A 22,117-nucleotide genomic window follows, 5' to 3' on the forward strand; every position below is an offset into this window, starting at 1 on the left:
GAAAGGACTTCGCTCACTGGCGCTGCGCACGTATCCGTCCGCACGCTAGGTGCCCCGCACGGGCGGAAGCGGATGGGAGTGCGGGACCTTGTCTAGCCGTTGGGGGGGCGGCCCCCGCCCGGTCCACACAGAGTGGGTGGCGGTGGCTGGGGGCAGTATCTGGGCTTCTGGACTGAGGGGTGGGCCGGGGTCGTGCGCGCTGGCTCGGGAGCTCGCGCCCCGGTATCCCCCCCGAATCCGGCCCGGGGGCAGCGTTTCGGAGGGTAAGGGGGGCGCGGCTCCGCCCCTCCGGTCCCCGCCTCCCGCGGGCGCCCGCCCAGCCGCCGCGGCCCCGCCCACCTCGTCACGCTCGGACGCGGGCGGGGGGCGGGGAGCGCCTACATGTGATGCGCCCTCCTCGCGGTGCCCTTCAGCTGCCGCCGCAGTTCCAGGGGCGCCACATGGACCCGGCCGGCCCGAGCGCGCTCTGCCGCTGACCGCCCGCCCGCGCCCCGGCCCCAGCCCCAGGAAGGTAACCGGCGCCCCCGCGCGCAGCTCTTTCCCAGGACCCGCAGGGCGGGCGCTCGGCCCCAGGTGCCCCCTACCCGGCCCGGGCTGGGCGCTCAGTCGGCCCCCGGCGGGCGCTGTCCGCCGGCGCGGTGCTGAAGCGGCCCAGGGGTCCCGGCCCGCGCCCTCCCTCGTTCTTGCTCCTTCTCCGAGTCTCCTGCTTCTCGCGTCTCCCCTTCCCCTCCCTCGTCCTCCGTCTCTTTCTTTCTTTCTCCTGGCGCTCTCCCGCCTGAGGGCCGCTTGGCAGAGCCGGGCAACTCGCTCGCCCGCAAAGCCAAGGGGTGCGGCGGCCGCGGGAGCCCTGAGCCGTGCGGGGGGGGGCGGTGGGAGCGCTGGGGGAGCTCCAGCAGCGCCCCAACCTCTCAGGGCTGGGCCCTGAGACTCCCTCCCCACCAGGAGGTAGGGGAGAAGTTTGGAAGAGAATCTGCTTTGCGGCAAAGGCGCCCCTGCGCGCCAGCGCTTTGCGGGGAGGCAGGGGGACGCCCGCCCCCCCCCCCAGCCTGCACACACGCGGGTCTCCTTCATCTGAAAAGGAAAAAAAAAAACCCCATAAAACAGTGGATCTCTAGGGACCTGGGTTTCCCTGCCAGGAGAGACCTCACCAGACGGGTGTGGTGGGGGGGCACTGCAGCTGCTGATTTTACAGGAAGCACCTCCTCACCAGACTTGCAGCTGGCCTGGACCCTGGAGGTCCCCACCCATGCGGATGCAGGTGGAGGGGTGGTCTGCCCCCACCACTTCATTTGTTCCCCGAAGGCTGGGCCCCCTGCCGTTTCTCCCTTCCACCCCAGTCTCTGCTGTGTGCAGGGGGCAGTGGGTGCTGGCCTCTCCCCTGGGTGAAACCTGGTCTCCCAAGACTCTTCCATCGGAAGCCAAAGGGAGCTCCCGCCCAGGTCCCATCCACACTGACCTTTCCCATCCTTTAGATGGGTCCCCGCCCCTGTGGCCCAGGGCTCCCCCAAAGAGGCAGCAGAGCCAGTCACCTCCAAACGCCCCTGGGCCTGCCCCCGCTTCTCAAAGGCAGGCTCCTTCGGAGCTGCACGCCCCCATCCCTGCGGTAGCAGCCGGACGCCGGCTTCACAAACCCCAGGGGCCCAGAGAGACCGCTTTGCAGGGACCTTCCCAGACCCAGGTGCCTGTCCCATGTTGAGGTCCAGCCTCCAGGTGTTGGGGGGACCACGAATGATGCTCTCTCACGCCCCAGACCTGCTCCTAGGGGAAGTTGGGAGGGGACAAGGAAGAAGCCCTCCCCCAGCCCCGCTGGTGACCTGTGACCATGTCCTCTCCCCAAGCAGACAACTCCTGGCCACGTTCGCACGTGAGCTGTGACCCTCCGAGGAGCCGCTGAGAACTCAAAGCCGTCACCATGGAGTTCGTGATGAAACAGGCCCTGGGAGGTAGGGAGGGGGGCACGCTGCACACCCAGCAGTACGCAGACACGCGGGGTCTCACGCGGCACATGGTCACCGTCGGACTTCGCCCCACAAGCCCCGCAATCGCACCTGCAGGCTCCCTCTGGGCCGGGGATGGAAGGCGGGACGGGGGGACGAACAGGGAGGGGCCAAAGGCAGTGCGTCCTGAATCCCCTTGGCCGGCTTTGGGGGTGGGGGAGGAGGCATGCCAGCGCGCTGTGGCCGGGCGGAGCCCCCCACATGGTGCTGAGCAGCGGCACCTCCGTCGGCCTCGGGAGCACACCCCAGGGGGCGCCAGGGGTCAGTCTCACTGGTCAGATCCGGTGGCCCCCCACGGGGACTTTGCCTCTGATGAGCAGAGGTGCAGGAGGCCGCAGAGTGACCACAGCAGGCAGAGTGGGGTAAGGAGCAGAGCTGGCCCTGTGGCACCCAGCAAGGACTTGTGGCGTCACGAGGGAGGGGCCCCCGGCGTGCACAGGGAGCCAGGGCTGGCTGCGCGCAGGCGATGAGAGAAGAGGCCCCGGGTAGCTTGTGTGTGCCCACCTGCGTCCCCACCTCCCCGCCCCCGTGAAGGCAGTGCAGCCTCTTTGTGTGTTGAGGGAGGGGACCCCGCTTCCAACCCTGCTGAGGCTTTTGAAAGGAATCCTGTGCCTCCTTGGGTCAAGGCCATCACCACAGCCGGAGAGCCTGGCCCGGGAGAGGAAGATGATGTAGGACAGTGAGCTGAGACCCTGGCCCAGAAGGTGGGCGGGGGAGTGGATCGAGGTCCGCACTGGCACAGTTGCGTCCTGGTCAGCCTGGCCCACGGGGCCGGCCCTGTGCACCCTGGCTTCCCTGGTGCAGCGCCAGCTCTGGGCGCTCCCTGTGATGGGAGCTGGCGGCCGCTGCCTGATTCTGCCATTAGTGATGTCTTCCTTGTGCGACGGGACCACCCTGGGGCCATACGTGGCCTCTGTGGGTCACACCCTGACCTGATGCCTTTCACAGCCGGGCACGTGTCAGGTGATGCATGACAAGGCCACCTCTTGGCAGGAGTGATGGAGAGCTTTTCACCAGAGGTGGGGCACCATGGGGGCTCTCGTGCTAGGAACGAGGGGCAGGATAGAGGGACCAGTGCCACCATGCCCAGGACAGGAGCCCCACGGGTGGGCTTGTCTCCTGGAGAGTGACTGCATTTCCACTCAACACAAATTAAATGGAAAGACGTCTGGGCCTGGCCCGGGGCCACATTTCCTGACTTCGTGGTCAAGGATAGGCTGCAGGTTGAGTCTAATTATAATGGTTACGTCACTGGAACGTGATTCAGGGGCAAGCAGCATCCTGGCACCAGGAGGGACCCAGGCTGCACCCAGCCAGTCCCAGGCTGTCACAGGTAATTAATTAGGTGGCTAATTCAGGCCCCGAGGTGGGCTTGTAAGAAAACTGAAATATCTGATTTCGCTGTCTGCATAGCTGAAATTAGCTGGGTAATTGCCAGCCTGGATTCCCTTTGTTCCGTGTCAGCCCAAAGTTTCTCCTGCGGCGGTGACAGGGCGGCTTCACCAGTGATGTGGGAGCCTGGGCGCCGCCAGCGGAGGCCCCTCGGGCAGGAGCTACTCCCTGGGGCCGCAGACCCGGCGTTCCCCCCAACTCCCACCCCATTCGCACCCCAGTGCTGCTGGGGGCAGGGGCTGCTCCAGGTGAGGCCTTGCTTTCTGTTGCCGTGTTTTCTCTCCCCCGGTGGGCGTCATTTTGTTCTCTCCGGATGAGTGTGGGTGAGAGACAGATGGAGACCAAGAGATGATTCCAAGAGAGACAGGCCAGAGCCCTGGACACAGAGGGGGGACGAACCCCGGATGCCGTCCAGAGACAGGCTAACTCAGAGGGGATACGGCCAGAGACAGACCGAGAAAAAGACGAAGGGAAATGCCTCTGACACTGGAGACACAGAGATGTGGGGAAACGGGACCGGAGGGAGATGGGTGCGGGAGCGGGACAGCAGGAGCCAGGCTGCGGGGGTCAGGCAGGGAAGGCGGCTGGGGGATCAGAGGCTCAGAGCAGGACAGCTGAGGAAAGCACCATGGAAAAGACGGGGTGGCCGAGACGGAGACTGGGGAACCCGAGGAATCAGGTCAGGAAGTGTAAATGCAGGACACAGAGACAGACAAAGAGACGTAGACAGAGACAGACAGACAGAGAGACATAGACAGAGGGACAGATAAGGAGAAACAGACAGAGAGGGAGACAGAGAGACACAGAGAGAGACAGAAACAGAGAGACAGAAAAACAGACAGACAGTGACAGACATAGACATAGAGAGACAGACAGAGAGAGACAGAGACAAACAGAGAGACAGGCAGACAGAGAGGCACACAGAGACAGGGATGTATTAGAAACAAACTGAGAAATAGAGTCAGGGCGAGAAGCAGAGACACATCCACACACACACACACACACTCAGTCAGAGAAAGGTTCACGGCGGACATGAGAGGAGAGACAGGCCTGGAGGGAGCCCCGGGCAGGCCTTGCTTGCCGCGCTGGGGACAAGACTCCGTGCGCCCTAATTAAGCTGCGCCATCTGCCTGGCCCTGCATCGCAGGCAAGCCCTTTGTTGGGGCAGAGGTTTCCAGGTGACCGCCTGGCGGGGATAGCAGCTGCGGGACTCAGGAATCCCGCGTCACACAGACAGACAGACGGGGCGCCCACAGCCCCCGAGACGCAGGCCTGTGTCTGCCCAGCCTGGTCCCCTCTGGGGCCCTTAGGGGGCGCCCAGCCTGGGGCCGGCCTGGGACCTGCAGGGCCGTGGACAGGTGCACGCCGCCCACGCCTCTGGCCCCACCCGCCTGGCCCCGACGTGTCCGCCCCCCCAGCGCTGAGCGTCCTGGGGAGCGCTGACGGGGCTGGTCCGGGGCACACACGCCTCGCACTCCCTCAGTCGTCTGGTCTCCGCTCCGCCGGCAGCCTCTGCCCCGTCCGTCCTGCTTGTCGGCACGATCTGGGCACCGCGAGGCGGGGCTGGGCCCCGGGCAAGCCCGTACTGGGGCCCCGGCCCTGCCGGCGGGCTTCTGGCTCTGCCGCTGTGGCCGCCGCGGGGCCCTGCTGAGGGCCCTCTCCACTGGCCTGTCTGGTCGGACACAGAGCCCACCTCTCTGGGGACCACAGGCCACGTGGGCGCAGGCACGGACCTCGGGGGCACCTACTGCTGGAGGGAAGGGACGGGGGGGTTGATGCGGAGGTGTCACGTCGTGGTGACGAGGGGCCGCCGGGGGCGGTGCGAGCAGGCGGGGGAAGGCCGCTGGGAGGGGCCGGCAGGTGGGCTGCAGGCTGCGGGCGTGGGGGCGGGGGCTGTCCGCGGCCCGGCTGTGGGTGGTGAACCGTGGTCCCGGACTCAGGTGCTGACACATCAGCTGTCCTGCCCTGTCACGTCTCAGCAAGGCCAGCGGCCCCAAATCGTGACTTCACGCAGACTCCCGGCTTCGAGCTGTTCCTCTGAGAGCAGGTGGGTGGCGTGGGCCACAGAGGAAGGGACAGGTGAGATGGCAGGGTCTGCGCAGACGCCCGGCCTCTGGGCCCCTGGAGTGGACATTGGAGGGCTCTGCTCCGGGCCCACCTCTCTCTCTCCCTCTCTCTCGACGCAGCCCGCGTGGGACCGGGCGGGGCCCCTGGAGTGTCTGCTCTTAGGGCCTGAGTTCTCCGTGGACTGACAGGGCGCCTGGGTTCCTTCAGACTCAGAAGATGTGATCCCTGGGACATGGCTCTGCTGGCGTCTGCCCTGAGGCCAGGGAGCTGGGGGCCCTCGGGGCTGGCCAGGGAGCATTCTTCTGGGGCCAAGTAGTCGAGGAAAGTGAGCAGCTATTGGCAAACTTGTTCTCCCCGAGAGAAACGTCCTGGAGGACTTGACGGGTCTTGGGCCTCCTGAGATCCATCAACACACCCCCACGTTTAAATGAGCCAGTGTTCCATCCCCAAGAGAAGAAAACACTGATGCACAGTCACGTGATGGCTTGGGAGCTTGTCTGCGGCAAAGTGGCCTTGAGCCAGGGCCAGGCCCTCCGGCCACATCTGCACAGATCTGGGACTCAGGGTCCTCAAGGGTATAATTTGAAGAAACTGTTTTCCCCCAAGACCAGGAAGTGGCAAATGGCCCTGGAGCTATATTTACCTCGTGGACAAGAGCGTGGGCAGTTGTCGGGTTAACGTGGTCCCTGTAGACGCCCATCAGACTAAATCAGGAGCAGTGTGTCTATTTTGGCCCAAGTGACCCGGTTCGTGGCTGTCTGTCCCATTGTTCTGCTCAGTGTGGCATGTTTTGTGTCTGGAACATGCTTAGGTCCTCAGGACTGGTGAGGGGTAGGGGAGGGTTTCATGGAGGAGGGCATGTCCGAGGTGGGCTCCAAGGAGGAGTAGACAGAATGGGACACAGTACATGCAAAGGTCCAGGGGCCGTAGGGGCTGGGACGGGCTTGGAAGGCAGCCCAGTGCCCAAGCCTAAGGGGTCTTCTCCCCGAGCTCAGGTCTGCCCTGGCCACATCCAGGGGCTCGGTCAGTGTGGATGGTGTCCTGTGGTGAGTCGGCCCTGGGCCCGTCCTGCGGGCAGGGAGGCTGGCCTGGGCTCAGCTGAGAGGCTGCCCTCTCTCGGGGAGCGGGAGGGCAGGGGGCCTGTGCCTGGTGCGTGGGGAGGACGAGGGAATGACCAGCCGCTGTCCTGAGGCCGGCACGTCTGTGCGTGTGCGGGCAGCAGGGGCTCTGTCACCCAGACCTGCACGGAGGGAGGGAAAGTGCTCTACTGACACCCCCCAGGGAGAGCCTGGGCCGGGGGCCTCCACACCTTGCTGGTGGTGGGTTATGCGCTCTTGGCCGGGACACCTCGGGGGTCTCGTGGGGATCAGTTCCCAGATGTCTAGGGGCCACGGGGACCAGATCCAGGAGAAGGGGGGGCAGCGCCCACCTCGGGGCTCACATGAGGGAGAGCCCCCTCTGTGAGCCAGAAGCCCTGGGCAGGGGAGCCCCTCCCTCAGGGCCAGCACCTCCCCCACCCCTGGGCTGTTGGGGGCCTCCTTCCTCTCCTGTGCAGCAGCCGGAGCCCCCCTTCCCTGCTGCCAACTCCACAGCGCCCAGCTGAGGCCTGTCTGCAGCTGCTTGGGGGGCCCAGAACTGGGGCTCCTGAGGTCTCTGCCGGTCAGACGTGGCTCTTCCCCAGACCTTCCCTTGCCTCGCCTCCTAGGACCCCCATGTCAGGGCCGCAGAGGCAGTCCTGTCCCGGCCCCCAGTGTCCACCCATGGGACTCTACATCGAGGGCGAGGCCAGGCGTCCCCATCCTGTCCCAGACCCAGGTCCTGAGGCCTGGGCTGGTCCCACAGGCTCCCCTGCCCTGTCTGTCTGTTTCAGGGTTCACTCTGTTTATCAGGGGCCTCCCACATGCCCAGGGCTGCTCTGCTGGGACACTGGCCAGGCGAGGCCAGTTCTCTGGCATCTGGTAGGATGAGCATCACAAGCTGAGCTGTGCTGCAGGGAAAGGAGCAGATTGGGAGGGGAAACTCGAGAATTCTGCACTGGGGAAAATGCTTTTGACTCAGATTACAGAGAACCAGACAGAGAGTGCTTTGAATCGAAGTTTGTTTTTTTCACATGATGAGGTGTCAGGAAGTGGCTCAGCTGCTCAGCGGTGCCATCAGGGACCTGGCTCTGGCTTTCGTTGTGCTCCTGTCATCCTAGTGGAGCAGTCAGCTTGCTCCTCACGGTCACAAAGTGGCTGCTGCTGCTCCAGCGTCACGTATACACTTAGGGGAGGGAGAAGGAGACAATCCCTTTGTCTGCTTGGCGAGTGTGTCTGTGGAATCTTGTAGATGGTTTCCATTTCTGTGTCTTGGGCAAGAAGGTCTGGGAAGAAGGTGAGGGCCAAGGAGGCACATCATCCTCCAAACAAGGCAGCACAGCATGCATCAGCTTGGGAAACCTTGATTTCCAGGTGCAGGAGCCCCAGACCATGAGCTCTCAGAGGGCAGAGGTGCCTCCTCCTTCCCCTGCTCACCCTTGAGAGCCGGGCTCCTCCTCCACAGGCGGCTGGCAAATACTTGGAGATAAAATACCAATTTTCATTCAGAATGGGCTTCCCAGATGCCATGTTGGATTGAGAAAGTGCTAGCTTACTTCATGGGGCTCAGTGAAGACGCTTCTTACCCCTTGTCTCGTAGAGGCTGAAAGGGCACTTCGGAGAAACTGCCTTTTCTCCTGAAGCCCTGGACAGCCCTTCCCTCAGGAGAGGGCACTCCTGGTGATTCAGCCGCCACTCAGTTATAAATGCTTTAGCCCCAACCAGGGAATAAACTGCATATAATGCACTTCAACGCATAAAGTCTTTTATTTTTTGCCTTGGTTGGCGAGGAGTTCTGGTTGGGATTAAAGCGCTTGTTTGAATAGTTCCTGCGTGACGAGCTCTCAGTAATCTTGTGCTGACATTGGAGGCTGACAGGCTGGCTCCGGGTCGCCCTGCATTTAATGCTGGGACATTTTACAGAGCAGGCAGGGACTTAATGAAAACCTCAGAGCCAGCATCAAGTCCAGGCAAATCCCAATGCTGACAAAGTTTCAGAGACCTCGGCCTCGTGAACCCAAACCCAGGTCAAAGCAGATCAGGGGAGGGGGCTCCTGGCAGCTCCAAGCGGCCCCTCCCTAGGGCGGCCCCCCTCGGGGCTTCTGCTCCACGTGGCAGAGGAGAGGAGAATGGGGTCCTCCTGAGGCTCCTGCCGTTGGCTGTCGGCTGCTCAGAGCCCCCGGATCCTGTCTGCGGGGAGGGCGGGGGACTCTGGCTGGGGTCCCTCCAGAGCCTCCTCCTGGCCTGCCTGTGCTTGGGCTCTGTACAGATCACTGTTTTCCAGCTTTGCCCTCACTGTTCTCATCTCCTGGACAGGGTAGAATGCGGCTTCTCTCACCCCTGCAGGGATCAGTCAGGACCCCTGGCTGCTTCTTAGGGGGGCAGCCCGGCAGGGTCGGGGAGAGCCCCCGTCCCACCCTATGGGTCCCTTTTGGTCCCCTGGACTAGACCATGAACTGTCGTGTCTGAGGCCAGGCCCCTCCTTGGGGGCCAGCGGAAGGCTTAGGGTACTGGGTACTGAGTGCCAGGTGCTGCGTGCTGCGTTCTGAGTTCTGAGGGTGCTGCGTGTTGTGTGCTGAGGGTACTGAGGGTTGGGTTCTGGGTGCTAGTGCTGGGTGCTGGGTGCAGCATGTTGAGTGCTGGGTGCTCTGTGCTGAGTTCTGAGGGTGCTGTGGGTTGGATTGAGTGCTAGTGCTGGGTGCTGAATGCTGGGTGCTAGGTGCTGAGTGCAGCATGTTGAGTGCTGGGTACTATGCGCTGAGCTCTGAGGGTGCTGCATGTTGGGTGACGAGGGTGCTGTGGGCTGGATTCTGAGTGCTAGTGCTGGGTGCTGGGTGCCAGTGCAGACTGAGACTCGGAAGGTCAAGCACCCTGGGGTCGGGCAGCTGGCTGGAGCAGCCCCGGCTCTGCATCTTTTGGTGCTAATGGCTGCTCCTAACATTTCCCTGGGAAAGCCGTGGCCTTGTCCGAGCGGAAACGTCAGAACCGCGTGCTGAGCTTTGCTTCCTGGGCTGGGAGGTGGGCTTCACCAAGAGGGTGCTGTCCATCGCGTGCACCCCAGGCCGCCTCAGCCCCAGGCCTCTGCCTTCACCCTGTGGCCCCCAGCGGCCCAAGAACCGGCGGGAAGGCCACAGGTGGGGGGCCTCTTGGGAGAGGAAGAAGTGCAAGGGCTGCGGGCAGGAGGAGGAAGCAAGGAGAATAGAAACAGTTGAACAGAAGGTGAGGGCGGAGCCCCAGCAGACTGCCAGCCTCAGGCCCTGGAGGGTCCTTGGGGCCGAGGACCATCTTGCGCTTAGCGTCCTTCAGAAGGAAGCCTCTGGAAATGGGTCTGCTCTGCGCCTGGTCCACAGGCTGCTGCCTGCCAACACCCTGCTGGCGGAGCCCGCCCTGCGCAGGAGCAGACACGGCCGGGTCCCTGAGTCCCCACACGGTAACACCCCGGTGCCCCCGTGCCTCGCCGTCCCACCCCAGCTGTGCATCGGGCTGTGGCCAAGGGGGTCTGTGCACCTGGCACCGGGCCTGCGTGGAGGTGGCTAGGAGGGGCTGCTGGGGGGCAGAAGCTCGTGAGCCTCTGCTCTCGCCTCAGGTGGCCTCAGGGCCCGGGCCGCTCCCCCTGGCCCTGTGCCCCTCCCCTGGCAGACTGGGCAGCGGGTGAGCGCAGGCGAGCTGGGGTCCAGGCACGAGGAAGCCGGCGGCCGCGCCATCTGTCTCAGATCCTGGTTCTGTTTGGACTCGCTAATCGGCATTTTCATCTCGCCTCTGTCTCCATGTGTCCCCTCCTGAAGCCAAGACCAGACGCGCCACCTGGCACCCGGCTTAGCAGGCAGGGACAGCGGTGGCCTGGGGCCTCTCCCCGACGGGTGTGGAACATCTGACCGGTGCCCCAGACCAGCAAGAGAGGTTTCCAAGGCCACAGAAGCAGGAGGAGCACCGCAGAAGATGAGGGCAGTGCAGGCCGGGGTCTGATTTAGTCGAGACTAGAGCGGGGACCTTCCACGTGACCAGCCAGCCGGCCAGCCCCCCGGCCGTGGCCCTCGGCCAGCTTCAGGAGGCGAGGCCGCCAGGCCTGGGGCCAGAGCACGGTGGTCAGCAGGGTGAGACAGGGCCCGTGCCTTGTGCCTCCCGTCCCCGAGGGCTGGGCAGAGACACTCAGGAGGGGGTGGGCCCTGTCTGCCGGCTAGGATGAGGCAGAAAGCCCGCTCGCCCTCCTCCGGTTCCTTTGGAGCTTGGCCAGTGGGTGGGAGTGCGGCTGGGCAGGCGTTCGGAAGCCGGGCCCCGGGGCGGTGGATGATGGGCAGTGGACGGGGGCGAGGCAGGTTTGGCTGCTCCTTGGACGCTGGTCTGCTCCTTGGCCCGGGGTGTCGAGGAGACTCTGACGCAGGCCAGGCAGGCGGTGCCCGCGGATCCCGGCCACAGGCCCCTCAGGCCAAGCACCCTCCACAGGGCAGCGGGGTGGGCGTCTTTGAGGGGCGTCGCTTTATGTTTCGCTTTGCAAGAACACTAACTGTTGAATGTGTATCATCACAATTAACATCTGATCCAACTTGTGTCACCTTAACTTTCACCTTTTTAAAATGCTTCCTTGCTATTTCACTTATTTAATCTTAATACATGTACTAAATTTTCTTTTTAAAAACCTTCTGCAGTGTTTTGGAACCCACACGCCCTTTGAAGATATTATTCAAGCTCTAATTGTTGCTGTCAGGAGCGACGCTGTGTGTTTCAAGCTCTTGCCAAGTCCTTCCAGCAGTTCTGTGAGCTCCTCTGTCCGGCCTTCACCCACACCCACCTCTGTTCTTTGTGATTTCGATCTGGAGGATTGGTATTACAGCCCATGTTTTCTTAATACACAAACGTATTTTTATCTTTGCATTCAATTTGTTGAATTATTTATCCACATTTCTTTTTTAACATGAAAGTGGGTTTTTTTCCTACCATGAAACTAATACATGTTCATTGTAGGGAATTGAAATAATACAGAAAAGCATAAAGAAGTGATATGGAAAATTGAGACACCGCATTGCTTTCAAACTCATCTGCTAGAATCACTCATTACTTATTTGAAATAATATTATTTTTTTCCAGGAGAAGTGCCTTCAGATCTATTTCTAATTTTAAAAGACTCTGCAAAGTTCTTTATGCTGTCCATTTATTAGAACTAGTTCGGGGGTCAGCTGGCTATTCCAAAGCTGGGGGAGGAGGATCAGCCTGCCACGGTGACTGTGGTTTAAAACAGCTTTAGACAGAAAACGCTGGACAACGTTGTTTCCTGACAGCAGCTCTTTGAACAGTGCGTGTTTCAGGGAAGTTTCTGTCTGTTGTGTAGACAGGTTTAGACGAAACTCGCCCTTTGGGTGATTAGCTACAGAATCAGTACAGACTTAACTCCAAGTTCCAGGAACAGTTTGTACATATTTGCCCACCTTCCTCCCATCCTCCTGGCAGAGGCGGGGCTGCGGGTATAATTCGAATCCAGACCCAAGGAGCCCATTGGAACGGAAAGTGCCAGCAAGGAGCGGTCCTCGTGGACGCGTCCCCGCTGTTCCTCAGTAATGCGCTCGTGGGTCATCTCAGACATTCTGCTAGTTTCCTGGAATGGGTGGGGGCCCTGAGCTGGGAGAGACCTCCTTCCCCTCCCCCCATGTCCCCTCGGCAACAGGCGCCTGGACGACACTCTTTCTTCCTGAACCTGTGGTTTGCCCTGAGTTAACACGTATCTCGTTTCCTGTTTGTCTGATGTTCTGTGTTCTCTCTAACTCTTCCCGTGCTCCAGCAGCCCCACCCCCTCACGCATGATATTGCCACGTGGTTGAAGGTCCCAGACAAACTGCTGGAGCTGCTGCCCGGGACTCGGGCACATTCCGCCCCCTCGGCACTGTGCGCTGTCCCCGCCTCATGGACGAGGCCCCTCTCCTTGCTCCTCTCCTGCGGGGCCTTTGGGAACTTTCCAACAGAGGGCGCGCGGGAGGACCATGGAGTCTATTCTGCCTCGGGGCATAACTGCCAGTTGGGCTGGGTATAAAGTTGTAGATTTTAAAGCATTTCCTCCTGGGAATTTTGAAACCTTTTTTCAGTTGTCTTGCAGGTTCTAAAGCTGCTATTAAGTCCCATGCTCTTCTCACTTCCAGTGCTTTTTACATGACCAGTTTGCTTTTTCTCTCTGGAGGCTTTTACAGTTTCCTCTTTGACTTGGCATTTTGAAATTTCAAGCTCTCAGGACCTTGCTGTAGGTCTTCTTTCATCCCCCTCGGGTGCACTTACTCAGCCTGGGGACAGGGCTCTGGTTGCCTCCTTGCTGGTCCCTCACCGGCCCCTCTCAGCTCCGGCCCACTCTGCTCTGATTCTCTGTTTCTTCGTGTTTTCTTTCCCATTGTTCATCTCCTTATCTTTTGTTCTACTTTCTGGGATATTTCCTTACTTTCATTTTCTAACTCTTCAGCTGAATTTTCATTTCTGCATTTACATTTTTAACTTCCAAAATCTCCTCCATGCCTTCTGAACGCCCTCCCTTTCAAGAGTTCCCCTGGCCCTTGTCCTGTCTCCTCTGAGCACCCTTGCCTGTCTGGGTGCCATCTTCATGCTGGGGGCTCTCTGGGTGAGTTCTGAAAGCCTGGCTGAGGTCCTGTGTGCTGTGGGGGACTTCTGGCTTACCTGTGGGAGAAACATGTGGGAAGCTGGCTTTTACGTTTGGAGAGCCCCAGATGGTAGCGTCTTTCCGTCTTGTTGGGGGGCGTGGCTGCATTTCTCCAGAAACAGATTCTGCGTGGCTGGATGGCGGGTTCCGTGAGCAGGGCAGTGGGTGGGGGCTTGGTGAGGTCCCCAAGTTCAGGAAACAAATATCCCCTTGACCCCTGTCTGCAGGTGGATGCGTCACCTCTGCCCCCACAGTGCCTGAGACTGGTCTGACCCTGGAGGGGCTCTGGTTCAGTTTCTCCAGCGAAACGGGTTTTTGATTCCCCCTTGCCGCTTGGGTGGTTGGTCCCCAGGGCGTGGAGCGCAGGTGCCCCTCATGCGGACCTCAGCCCCTCCCTCGCGCCCCACCTCCCCCAGGGCCTAGCGCCTCTGATCCCAGAGTCGTCCTGGGTTCTGCCAGCACATCAGCTTGGCCTCTCCCCCCGTTCTTGCTTGGGTGCCGCCTGCACGTCTGCTCTCCACTTCCCCAAATTGGATACCTCGGCTACCTTGTTCTCTCCTCTCCTGTTCTGTTTGTCCTTGTGGAATTATACTTTTACATTTCCTTGCTCCAGTTTTAGTGGGGTTGTGGAAAGCGGTGTAGATAAGCACGTGCGTTCGATCCAGCATGTTTAACTAGAACACGGTACCGTCAGTTGTTAGACCTCCTGGAATTAGGACATGGAGCACAGGGTTAGCTGGAGTGAGCCCGCCGGGTGTCGGGAAGACCAGTGCAGGCAGACCCCAGAGATATTGCGGGTTTGGTTGCAGACCACCGCAATAAAGAGTATCGCAATAAAGTGAGTTGTGTGAATTTTTTGGTCTCCCAGTACAAATAAAAGATGTGTTTACACTACAGTGTAGTCTGTTAAGTGTGCAATAGCATTATGTCTAAAAAAAACAGTGTACCTATCTTTTTTTTTTTTATTTTTGGGGTCTATTTATTTATTTATTTATTTATTTATGGCTGTGCTGGGTCTTCGGTTCTGTGTGAGGGCTTTCTCTAGTTGTGGCAAGCGGGGGCCACTCTTCATCGCGGTGCGCGGGCCTCTCACTGCCGCGGCCTCTCTTGTTGCGGAGCACAGGCTCCAGACGCGCAGGCTTAGTAGTTGTGGCTCACGGGCCCAGTCGCTCCGCGGCATGTGGGATCTTCCCGGACCAGGGCTCGAACCCGTGTCCCCTGCACTGGCAGGCGGATTCTCAACCACTGCGCCACCAGGGAAGCCCCGTGTACACATCTTGATTGAAGAATTTTCCTGCTAAGAAATGCTGACCACCGTCCGAGCCTTCAGTGAGTTGTCGTCTTTTTTGCTGGTAGAGGGTCTGAAACATTGTGAGAATTACCAGGATGTGACAAGAGACATGAAGTGAGTAAATGCTATTGAAAACATGGTGCCAGTAGTCTTGCTTGATGCGGGGCTGCCACAGACCTTTAATTTGTGAAAAACATAGTATCTGCAAAGCACAATAAAGCAAATCACAGTAAAACGAGGTACGGCGATATTAGGACAAGTAGTATTACGGCATCTGGTATTAGGATGCCTGGTATTAGGACACCTGGTGAGGATGCTTGGTATTAGGATAAGTAGTATTACAGCATCTAGTGTTGGGATGCCTGGTGTTAGGACGCCTGGTGTTAGGAGGACGCCTGCCATTGGAACGCCTGGTATTGGGACGCCTGGCATTGGGACGTCTGGTATTAAGACGCCTGTCATTGCACTTGAATGAATTCACTACCATTGACTTAACCAGTACCTAATGTTGTGCATCACACGTCCAGCCTCTTTGCACTTATAAACAATGTTGCAGTGGGCATTCCTGCACTTACATCCTGTCAGTCAATATATATTTATTGAGTTCTTAACCATAAGCCAGACACACAGACAGAGAGTCTCTATCTGATGAAGCATACATTCTAGTGTCGGAAACAGATAAACAAAACCCAGGTAAACAAACACTAAACGTGAGGCCTCAAGAGGCGCCGCGTGGGAGAGAAGTCAAGCAGGAGCTTTGTCTTTCAGGTGGTTTCTTGTGTTCAGGTGGCAGTGCTGTGGCTGCAGAGGGGGCCTTCGGGAAACCACGATATCCTTGTGTTTTGGTTTTTTTAATTAATTTTTATTGGAGTGCAGTTGCTTTACAATGTTGCATTAGTTTCTGCTGTACAGCAAAGTGAATCAGCCATACGTATACATACATCCCCTCTTTTTAAAAAAATTTCTTTATTTTATTTCTTTATTTTTGGCTGTGTTGGGTCTTTGTTGCTGCGCGCGGGCTTTAGTTGTGGCGAGCGGGGGCTACTCTTCCTTGCGGTGTGTGGGCTTCTCGTTGCAGTGGCTTCTCTTGTTGTGGAGCACGGGCTCTAGACACGCGGGCTTCAGTAGTTGTGGCACTCAGGCTCAGTAGTTGTGGCACACGGGCTTAGCTGCTCCGCAGCGTGTAGAATCTTCCTGGACCAGGGATCGAACCCGTGTCCCCTGCATTGGCAGACGGATTCTTAGTCACTGCTCCACCAGGGAAGTCCTTATCCCCTCTTTCTTGGATTTCCTTCCCATTTAGGTCACCGCAGAGCACTGAGTAGAGTTCCCTGAGCTATACAGTAGGTCCTCATTAGTTATCTATTTTATACATGGTACCAATAGCACACGATATCTTTGTTGACATGAATACAATACGGCAGAAGGATGTGCACGGCTAATCTTCTGCCACACGTTTCCAAGCTGCCCTCTAAGTAGATCTCGCTAAAATATGCCACAGCCAGGCTCCACCATGCAGATCACACACACGCTCCCCAACATGGGGTTTTGTCAAACTATTGCTGATTGGATGGATAAAGTTGATCTCATTTTTAATTACATTTTGGGGATAACAGTGTGATTTAACATCTTTCATTCACTCAGCAAAATTTTTGAATACCCAGTATTTGCCATTATTTATGATTTATACATTTTAGGTGAATTTTCTGTTATTTACCATTCCATGTTTTTCACTTGCCATTTAACTCTATGATGTTCTAGATGTTTTCACCATACGTATTTATATAGTCAGCTCTGTCAGTGCTTCCTCGTTATGGTTTGTGTTTTCCCCTTCTTTGCATGCCTGGAAAATTTTCACTGGATGCCACACATTGTGACTTAGTTCACCCTGTCACTGCTGGATATTTTTGTTTTCCTAAATATACTCACTTTGTTCAGTATGTGATCAGGTTATTTAGAGACAGTTTGATTCTTTCCTGTCTTGTTTTTAAGCTTTGTTAGGTATCATCAGAGCCATGTTTAGTCTGAGGATAACTTTCCCCACAACCGAGGTTGTCCCTTCTTCTTATTCTCAGGGGTGCCTGCTGATCTGTAGCTTTTTCTGCTCTTCCCCTTGGGAGCATTCTCGTAAAAGGCGGAGACGTTGGATTGGGTAGAAAATCAAGACCTAACTTTATGAGGCCTATAAGAAACCCACGTGAAATATAAAGACACAAATAAGGGAAAAGTAAAAAGATGGAAAAAGAGAAGCCATGTTAATATTAATCAAAAGAAGCCTGGAGGGGCCACATCCATGTCAGACAGAGTAGATTTCAGAGCAAAGATTGTGACCAAGGGTGAAGACGGCCCTGTCCTAGTGAGAAAGGAGCCAGTTAATGAAGAGGACACCACAGTCCCAACCATTTCTACAAGTAATAACTGAGCTTCAAGACATGTGAGCAAAAACCGGTAGAACTTAGAAGAGAAACAGACAACCTGCAGGTTCGGGCGGTGACGCTCAGAAGGGCGCACAGACCTGAGCAAACTGCCAGCTGACCTGGCCGGCTGCTTCTACAGGCACTTCAGATGGCAGCTCACAGGGCACTTACCAGGATGGACCTTATTCTACAGGCACTTCAGATGGCAGCTCACAGGGCACTTACCAGGATGGACCTTATTCTACAGGCGCTTCAGATGGCAGCTCACAAGGCACTTACCAGGATGGACCTTATTCTACAGGCACTTCAGATGGCAGCTCACAGAGCACTTACCAGGATGGACCTTACTCTTGGCCACAAAACCAGTCTCGATAAACGTAAAAGATTCCAGTCATTCAGAATGTGTTCTCTGTCCACACTGGGATGAAACAAGAAGTACATAACAGAGAGATACCTGGGAACTCCCCCCAGGTATTTGGAAACTGAACAACACACTTCTAAACAACCCATGGGGCCAAGAAGGGATCAAGAGGGAAATAAGAAATTATTGTAAACTGAATGGAAATTTTAAAAAGGTAATTTGTGGGATTCAGGAAAGTCATGTTTAGAGGGAAATTTATATCACTAAACATCTCAATAGAACTGAAGAAAAGTCTCAAATGATTAACTTCAACTTCTTTTTTAAAAAATATTTATTTATTTATATTTTATTTGGCTGCGTCGGGTCTTAGTTGTGGCATGTGGGATCTAGTTCCCCAGCCAAGGATTGAACCCAGGCCTCTTGCACTAGGAGTGCGGAGTCCCAGCCACTGGACCACCAGGAAAGTCCCTTAACTTCTGACATCTGAAACTAGGAAAAGAAAATCAAATGAAACCCAAAATAAGTAGAAGAAAGGAAATAAAAATTAAAATAGAAATTAATGAAATGGGGGGTGGGGATGAAAAAAGTTAGTTAAGAAGATTAATAAAATTGGACTTGTATCCAGAATATATAAAGAACAATTACCATTCAATAATAAGATCAACAACCCAATCAAGAAATGGGCAGAAGGGGCTTCCCTAGTGGTGCAGTTGTTAAGAATCCACCTGCCAATGCAGGGGACACGGGTTCGAGCCCTGGTCCGGGAAGATCCCACATGCCGCGGAGCAACTAAGCCCATGTGCCACAACTACTGAGCCTGTGCCCTAGAGCCCTCGAGCCACAACTACTGAAGCCCGCATGCCACAACTACTAAAGCCTGCGCGCCTAGGGCGCGTGCTGCGCAACAAGAGAAAACTTCACAATGAGGAGCCCATGCACCACAACGAAGGGTAGCTCCCGCTCGCCACAACTAGAGGAAGCCCACGCGCAGCAACGAAGACCCAACACAGCCAATAAGTAAGTAAGTAAATAAATAAATAAAATAAATCTATTAAATATATATATATATATATCATGCACATGACTTTAAAAAAAAAAAGAAAGAAAGAAATGGGCAGAGGCTCAAGGAGGTGGACCATAGCCCTCAGCTCAAATTGGGAGATCGAGGTGGCAGGTCACAACGAGAGTATGACCTAGATGGGATGGGAGGGGATGAGAAGGGCACTGCATCCTCTGGGGCCCTCCTCCCCAAACCCATCACCCAGTCTAATCAGGAGAAAAACATCAGACAAATCCTAATTGAGAGACATACAAAATTCCCAAAAAGCACTCCTCAAAGCTGGCCAGGTCATCAAAAACAAGGAAAGTTTGAGAAATTGTCGCAGCCCAGAGGTGCCTAAGGAGATGTGATGACTGACGTATATGGTCCCTGGATGGGATCCCAGAACAGAGAGGGAACCTCAGGCAGACACTATGGAAATCAGTTAATAATAACGTTATTGACGTGGGCTCCTCGATTGTGACAGTTGCGCTACTCTAATGTTACGTGTTTGCGGGGCACGGGGGAACTCTCTGTACTGTCTTTCTTCATAATTTTTCTGTAAATCTAAGATCGTTCCAAAATAAAAAGTGCATTTTTGAAAGTGTGCAAACGATTTGAAAAGGGATTCCATCAAAAAAGATATAAAAATAGCTACTAAGCACATAAAAGATGCTTCACATCCCTGTTCGGGAGAGAAATGCGGCGGCTGCTTCACACCCCCCACGGTGGTTAGAACTTCAGGGACAGTTAGGCGCACGTGTTGGCGGGAACACGGGGAAATGGGAGCCCCCGTACACGCTGGTGGGAGTTTAAAATGGTACAGCTACTTTGGAAAACAGTTTGCCATACGACTCCGTGTCCACTCGTGGGTATCCCCCCGCGACAAATGAAGCAGGCACGCACACAAAGACTTGTCCGTGCGGCTTTATCCACAAAGACCAAAGTGGAAGCACCCCAGTGTCCGTTACCGGTGACTGGACACACCCTCGGTGCTCACCCTCGCCGCCCTAAAGGGAAGGAGCGGTGGGCACTCAGCAAAGATCACCTCGGGGAGCAGCCGGCCCCTTCCCACGCTGGCCGCCTGTGCTGTGACTGTTTATATAAGATTCTGGGGAGTGACCTGCAGGCACAGAGAGGAGACCAGAGGTCGTCTGCACGTGGTTTGGTGGGAGGAATTACACGGGGCCACCAGGAACTTCGGGAGGACGGACGTGTCCAGTATCCTGACTGTGGTGATGGCTCCTTGGATGTACGTGTTTGTCTAATTGTGTGATTTATAGTATGGCCGCTACGCCTCCATTAAACTGCTTTAAGATGGGCTGTGTTACCGAGGACGCCTGCCATTGGGATGGTCAAGTGTGTGGACCACGGCGCCTGAGGCGGGTTCCAGGCAGGCCGGGGACAGCGAGAGCTTCAGCCCCTGCCCTCGTGCCTGCGGGGCGGCCCATCAGCTCAGCACCCTCCACCGGAGAGGAAGGGAGAGGCCGTGCCGGGACCCTGGGCGGGGGCTGGGAACAGGCGCACGGCCCCTGCCGCACCAGGCGGGCTGGGGGCCCGACAGCGTCGGCACATAACTGCTTTCTGATCGGGCCACCTTTGCCTCCCTAAAACGAACCTTTTCTGTAGAATTCTGTAAGAAATGCCAACCTTCAGTCCCATGTCTGGCTTAGCATTTGGCACTGCTGTTTCCGTGGGAGCCTGGCCCACCCCAGCCGAGTTTTGGCATCGTTCTTGTGCTGATTTCACAGAAATAGCCAGGAGGATTTCCTTCTTTTCCTCCCTTCCAAGAACATTCTAAACATCGTAGGAATTATCTGTTTCTTGACTGTTTGAAAGAATGCATCTGTGAATTCTTAGACACAGTTCTGAGTTTTTGACAACATTTTTTAGAAAATCTACTTCACGCAGGTTTTCAAGTATATGGATAGAGTGTAAAGGTGTTATTTGATCACTCTAACGTCTAATGTCTAATGCAGCTGATTCTCCCGCATTTTTTCCTGAATTCGCGTATCTTTGTGCCCTTTTCCCGTCCCCTCGACCCGAGCAGCCTGCCTGTCCACGTCCGCGGTGTTTGAAGCTCCGCCTCTTTAGGGCGGTGCCCTTGCTGTAGGCTGAGCTCGCCCTCCCCCCGCCCCCCGCCCCCAGGCCGGAGCCCAGGTGTGAGGCCCTACGGCCCCAGGGGTTTGCGGGCTAGCTGCCCCGAAGATCTCACTAGATCTTGCATCGCATCGAACTCAAGCTCCCAGAAATGCAGTGACTGTAGTTTCACCCGTGTTTTCTATCGCGTAAGAGAAACTTCACGTCTGTAGGGTTGGGAGGAGGGCTCTTGTTCCCAGTTTCCCTGTTTGTCGTGCTGTCTGCTTTCCTGACACCATCAGACACTCGGTCTCATTCCTACTTTGAAAACATGTTGAGGTTGTCTCTGCAGTCTGACATTTTTTTGTGAGACATGGGATTATAAATCGATTTAAATTTTCTCTTTTCTTATCGTGATAGAACGTACATGACATAAAACTTGCCGTTTTAACTATTTTTTGGGGAGTGGGGCTGCATTGGGTCTTCGTTGCTGTGCACGGGCTTTCTCTAGTTGCGGCGAGCAGGGGCGACTCTTCGTTGCGGTGTGCGGGCTTCTTATTGTGGTGGCTTCTCGTTGTGGAGCACGGGCTCTAGGTGCGCGGGCTCAGTAGTTGTGGCTCGCGGGCTCTAGAGTGCAGGCTCACTAGTTGTGGCACACGGGCCTAGCTGCTCCGCGGCATGTGGGATCTTCCCAGACCAGGGCTCGAACCCATGTCCCCTGCACTGGCAGGCAGATTCTTAACCACTGCACCACCAGGGAAGTCCCTGAACTATTCTTAAGTGCACAGTTCAGTGGCATTAAGTACATTCACATTGCTGTGCAGCCGTCAACATCCGTTTCCAGAACTTTTCAATCTTCCCAAACTGAGACTCTGTCCCCATGAAGCACTGACTCCCCCACCCCTGGCCCCCACCATCTACTTTCTGTCTCTTTGATTTTGCCTACTTTAGGGACCTCGTGTAAGTGGAATCGTACAGTATTTGTTCTTTTGTATCTGGCTTGTTTCATTTAGCATGATATTTTTAAAGTTCACCTGCATTGTAGCACGTGTCAGAATTGCATTCCTTTTAAAGGCTGCATAGTATTCCATTGTATGGCCGGGCCACATTTTGTTTATCCGTCATCTGTGGGCGGGCGTTTGGGTTGTTTCCACCTTTGGGTTACTGTGAGGCTGCTGTTGTGAGCACGGGGCACGTGCATCTACTTTCGATTCTCTCAGTGTTCCTGCTTTCGGTTCTTTTGAGCTTATACCCAAAAGTGGATTTGCTGGATCCCATGGTAATTCTATATTTAATTTTTTGAGGAACCTCCATACTGCTTTCCACGCAGCTGCACCGTTTTAAGTTCCCACCAGCAGTGCACAGGCCTCCGGTTTCTCCACATCCTGGCCGACACTTGTTCCCTGGGTTGGTTTTGGTTTGTCTGTGTTTTAAATAATGGCCATCATAATGACTGTGAGGTGAACCTCTTCGTGGTGTGGACGGACATTTCATTGCTCTTTGTGAACATTCCATGAGTCTGAAAAGAACACAGGCTTTTTTTTTAGGATCTAGGTTTGGCATGAACCTGGTTTGTAACCTGCCAATCTGTTTTCTGTCTTTAGATAATCATAAAAACGTACACAGCGTTTTTTTCTCCTTGTCTGCACTCGGCCCTCGTAGCGAATGGTGGAGCCTCCCGCACGCGGCCGCCTGGGACTCCCTGACATGGGGGCATCGTGGCCGCGTGGCCCTGTGCCCTAGAGGTCAGCTCGTCTCCAGCCA

At 56.2% G+C, this 22,117-nt stretch overlaps 1 protein-coding gene across 3 annotated transcripts in view; it reads left to right on the forward strand.

Annotated features, from left to right (window-relative positions):
* Nucleotides 1-338: 338 nt before the first annotated feature.
* CPLX1 (complexin 1) overlaps nucleotides 339-22,117 on the forward strand; it is a 39,377-nt gene continuing 17,598 nt past the window's right edge. Inside the window, exons 1-2 of one of the 3 annotated variants that reach the window (XM_082391456.1) lie at nucleotides 341-511; nucleotides 1,839-1,943. In XM_082391456.1, the coding sequence (XP_082247582.1) occupies nucleotides 1,913-1,943 (31 nt within the window). In that variant the 5' untranslated portion in view covers nucleotides 341-511; nucleotides 1,839-1,912. Of the gene's footprint in view, nucleotides 512-1,838; nucleotides 1,944-22,117 lie in introns of all 3 variants that reach the window. The other 2 variants (XM_082391457.1, XM_082391458.1) reach the window with 2 other exon arrangements.

Source organism: Balaenoptera borealis (assembly GCF_965194805.1).
Source record: "Balaenoptera borealis genome assembly, chromosome: 4".
NCBI classification, from domain to species: domain Eukaryota; kingdom Metazoa; phylum Chordata; class Mammalia; order Artiodactyla; family Balaenopteridae; genus Balaenoptera; species Balaenoptera borealis.